We start from the raw sequence: 4274 nt of genomic DNA, 5'->3' as shown, positions 1-4274 counted from the left end.
TAAACAGATAAATGGAAGCAAAGATGTTTTTCAGTCATCAATGCACACATTCAGCGACACACAGGCGCTCTTTCAACCTGGGCACCGTTTTATTCACAACACCTGTCCCATCAACCAGGAATCAGAATCAAATATACTTTAACAATCCCAGGGAGAAATTACTTTAGTTACATTACTCCATCTGTAATAGAGTGGCTAAAAGACCAGTTTGATATACGGTAACACTATTTCATACAATATATATAATTAGGGGGTCCCCGCTCCATCAGTTTGGGGGTCCTTGGTCTGGAAAACTTTGAAGACCCCTGATTTAGAGGATGTCTTTTTTCTGTTAATGAATTAAACCATCTTTTATTAGCAGTTTCTTTATCTAAAACGTTCTAAATGTGATGTTTCTCTTATAAAACACAATCACTTAAATTACATCTATATAAACTAAAGCATTAATGCAAGTATCAGCTTAGCTATAGATATATTAAATGATTTATTTAGGTATAAACCTTACCTGATCAGACACACTTTTGGTTCTTTTTGGTGCATTAAATACAGTTGGTGAAGAGGAGCAGGGCAAACGGCAATAAAGGATCCTCTCTGATCCTTTCTATTCCAATTCAAATTTAAAACTAAACATTAAAAAGATACTTCAAGGCTCAATGGTTTGTTGCAGATCTGGTATAATGCTGAAAAACCTCAGCAGGCAGACAGACCAAAGGCCATCTGAGTGTTACGATCCAGATGCATCAGAATTTGTATGTCAAATCTATCCAGATGTGGTTGATTAGTCATTTCTGATGAAAAACCCTTTAGTGTTATTTGTAAAGTTTTATATTCAATGGAAGTACTGCTAGTTATTTGTTTTTAGTAAACCTTCTCTAGTGTCTGTGTTTATTTTTCAGGTAGCATCAGGTGTCTGACCGCTGCATCCCTCCTTACCTTGATTGGTTCGGTGCTGAAGCGGATCTTCCTGGAAGGGGGGGGGTCCTCCTCAGCAGGCAGCCCAGGAATCTCCACACAGCTGGACTCTGGCTCGTAGCGCTCATCTTCCTCCTCATCCCTCTGGTTCTCTTCATAATCGTCCCCCATGGTGCTGCAGGTGCTGACGTTGGCGAGGTCATAGTCCGCCTTGCTCCTCGTCCTGTCGTCCTCGTCCTCCTTCCCCTCCTCCTGCTGGGTCTCATCGGTCTTCTGAGAGCTCCTGTCCTCTGCGGCAGCCTCCCCGTTCTCCGCAGACTCACCTTGCAGGGTTGTGCCGTTTGACCCCTTGACCTCAGGCAGATTTTCACGTTGGACGATCTCTTTGGCCTCCACGCCAACGTCTACCACAGTCTTTTCCCTCTGGTCCATGGACTCTCCTGAATGTTCAGCAGTTGGGGGACACTTGCTTCCATTGATGCTTTCAGATGGGGGGGTGACCCTTCCTCTGAGGCCCCTGGGGGGCCCCTCTCTCCCCTTCTGATTGCTTATCTCGTCCTCCTGGTGGCCTGATGCAAAGGCACTAACCCTCTTGGTGATGATCTTTGAGTTCAGCACCCCCACCTTGGCGCTGACCCCTCTGGAAGGGAGGGGTGGGGTGGAGGAGAGCCTGTGGAGGTTGTTCCGGAGCTCAGCCGCCCTCTCAAACACCGCGCTGAGCTGGCTCACCGTGGGGGACACCGCCTCGCTGGTGTCCAGGCTGTCCAGGGACTCTGTGCTGCCGTTGAAGCGGGACACCATGTCCAGCCTGCCGTCCTGGAAGCCGGGGGCCTTGTCGGTCTTCAGCAGCACCCTGGTGGTGCTCAGCTTCTCCAGCCTCTCCTGCTTCTCCTGCTGCTGCTGCTCGAAGATGCGGCGGGTCTCCTGCAGCTTGGAGTAGCTGGGGGAGGAGGCCCGCTGGTTCTCCGCTTTGGGGTCGAACTTGCTGACCCGTTCGGACACCGTGGATCCGAGCTTCAGCAGCGCGCTGTGGTCCACGTTTTCATTCAGGCTGCCGGCTCTGGGCAGGGACAGCCGCACCGTCCTGCCGCCGTCCTCCGCCTCCGCGTCGCCCCCGGTGGTGGTCTGCATCTGCTGGAACATGTTTTTGATGCGATGCACGTTGGAGCCGTACCTGCGGCCCCGGGGGCCCTCCTGCACGTCCCCGTTGGCGGCGCCGTCCTTCAGCGGCTTCAGGGCCTGCATCCCCGCCTCGTACGCGTTCCTGTGCGGGGACGGGCTCCTGAGCGTGGAGCCGGAGCTCTTGGATGTGGATTCTGTCTTCATCATGTTCGCTCAGGCGTCGCGTCGGATGCTCAGCGACCTCATGCCTCCTTTTCACGCCCCCCCCCCTAAATGCGTCCTCCTCCAGCCGGCCACGCGGGGAACTAAACACGGACAACAGATCGCATCAAAGGCCTTCCTGCATCCGCTGCGATGCTCAGAGAAAGTGATGCATCTGTCATCAGCTCGCATGCAGACGCATCGATCAAACCTGAACCCTCCTGGATTTCTGCAGCAATCCCTCAAACATGCAGAATAAAAGCGGAGATGAGCGGATTTAGCCCAAACTGACGGCTGATTGCTCACGTTTAATCCCTTTTTGGAGGCAGCATCATTTTGATCCCTTCATTCTGGGAGCTGCAGATTTCTGGTCCTCCTGTAGCGGCAGGCTGCTGCTGCTGCATGCAGGAGGAGGCTCCCAGGTCCTAACGCCTGCCGCTCAGAACCAAACTGCAAGCCACGATCCAAAAAAAAAAACAGATAAGCCATAAAAACATTAATTATTGGATTACAGGCTACCAGCGACGGTTATTTCACACTGAATAAGAAAGTTCTTCAAAAACAAAACTTAAACTAGCCAATACAAAAGTTAAGACTAACATACAAACACAAAAAAACACACAAAGAAATAAAATGCTCCCTCTAGTGGTCTGATTAATACAGAATGAAAAACGAAAAAGTTAACTGATTTTTTATTTTATTTTGGGGGGAAAGTCAGAATTCTGATTTTAATCTTAGAGCTCTGAGCAAAAAGTCAGAATTCTGTGGAAAGAAAATCAAAATTCTGTGAAAAATGTAGAATTCTGAGAAAAAAAGTCAAAATACCAAGATTAAAGTGAGAATTCTGAGAAAAAAGAATTTCGAAAATAAAGTCAGTTCTAAATTTGATCTCAGAACTCTGAGAAAAAATTTCAGAATTCTGTGAAAAAAATCCAAATTCGTTGAAAAAGTTGGAATTTTGACCTTTTTTCTCAGAATTCTAATATTAAAGTCAGAATTCTGAGAGAAAAAAGAATTTCGAAAATAAAGTCAGTTCTAAATTTAATCTCTGAACTCTGAGAAAAAATTTCAGAATTCTGCAAAAAAAATCAGAATTCTGTGAAAGTCAAAATACCAAGATTAAAGTTAGAATTCTAAGGAAATAAATTCGAGATTAAAGTCAGAATTCTGAGAAAAAAGAATTTCGAAAATAAAGTCAGTTCTAAATTTAATCTCAGAACTATGAGAAAAAAATTCAGAATTCTGCAAAAAAAAATCAGAATTCTGTGAAAAAGAATTTCCAGATTAAAGTTAGAGTTCTGAGGAAAATAAATTCGAGATTAAAGTCAGAATTCTGTGGGAAAAAATCAGAATTCTGTGAAACAGTTAGAATTCTGATATTAAAGTCAGAATTCTAACTTTAATCTCAGATCTATAAGGGAAAAAAAAGCCAGAGTTCTCAGATTAAAGTCAGAATTATGACTTTTAACCCATATTAAACTAAAATCAAAATCGGTTAACTCTTTATTTTTTCTGTTGGCTATAATCCTCTTTCGTACTGATCCTCCTCTGCCTTAGCATTTTTATTTACAGCTGTTTTTCGCCACTTATATTTTTTCTTAACGTGTGTTAGCATCATTTATGTGTTTGCACTTTTCTAATCTCTAGTTTTTGTGTTTTCTACTCTATCATCTTAAATTTGCTAGTCTCATTTTTCTGCTTGCAGGACTTTTGGAATCTGCTGTGAAATCCTGTATTTACATGGCGGTTCCTCCGTAGGCGACAGTGGCCATCTGTACACTAGTTATTTTTCTGTATTCATTGCAAGACAACAAACAAAATGTGATCTTGGTATCTAAAAGTTTTCTTCCGGAGAAACTGATCTGATTTGAGTGTTAAAGCAGTGATTTTTAACCCTGGTCTCCAAAGAACACTTTCCTGCATGTCTCAGAGGTTTCCCTGCTTCAACACACCTGGTCTCATCTGATGGTTGATTATCAGGGTTTTGCTAAACAGCAATCATAAGAAATAAGTGTCTTAAAGTGGAGAAAAGTAAAACA

At 44.3% G+C, this 4274-nt stretch overlaps 1 protein-coding gene across 1 annotated transcript in view; it reads right to left on the bottom strand.

Moving 5' to 3' along the window:
* LOC107102380 (neurabin-2-like) overlaps positions 1–2619 on the bottom strand; it is a 56717-nt gene extending 54098 nt beyond the window's left edge. The window contains exon 1 of the mRNA XM_015401668.1: positions 934–2619. Within this exon, the coding sequence (XP_015257154.1) occupies positions 934–2241 (1308 nt within the window). The 5' untranslated portion in view covers positions 2242–2619. The remainder of the gene's footprint in view (positions 1–933) is intronic.
* Positions 2620–4274: the final 1655 nt, after the last annotated feature.

This window comes from Cyprinodon variegatus, unplaced genomic scaffold (genome assembly GCF_000732505.1).
Source record: "Cyprinodon variegatus isolate N-32 unplaced genomic scaffold, C_variegatus-1.0 Scaffold1245, whole genome shotgun sequence".
NCBI lineage: Eukaryota > Metazoa > Chordata > Actinopteri > Cyprinodontiformes > Cyprinodontidae > Cyprinodon > Cyprinodon variegatus.
This window is presented reverse-complemented; position numbering and strand designations above follow the sequence as displayed.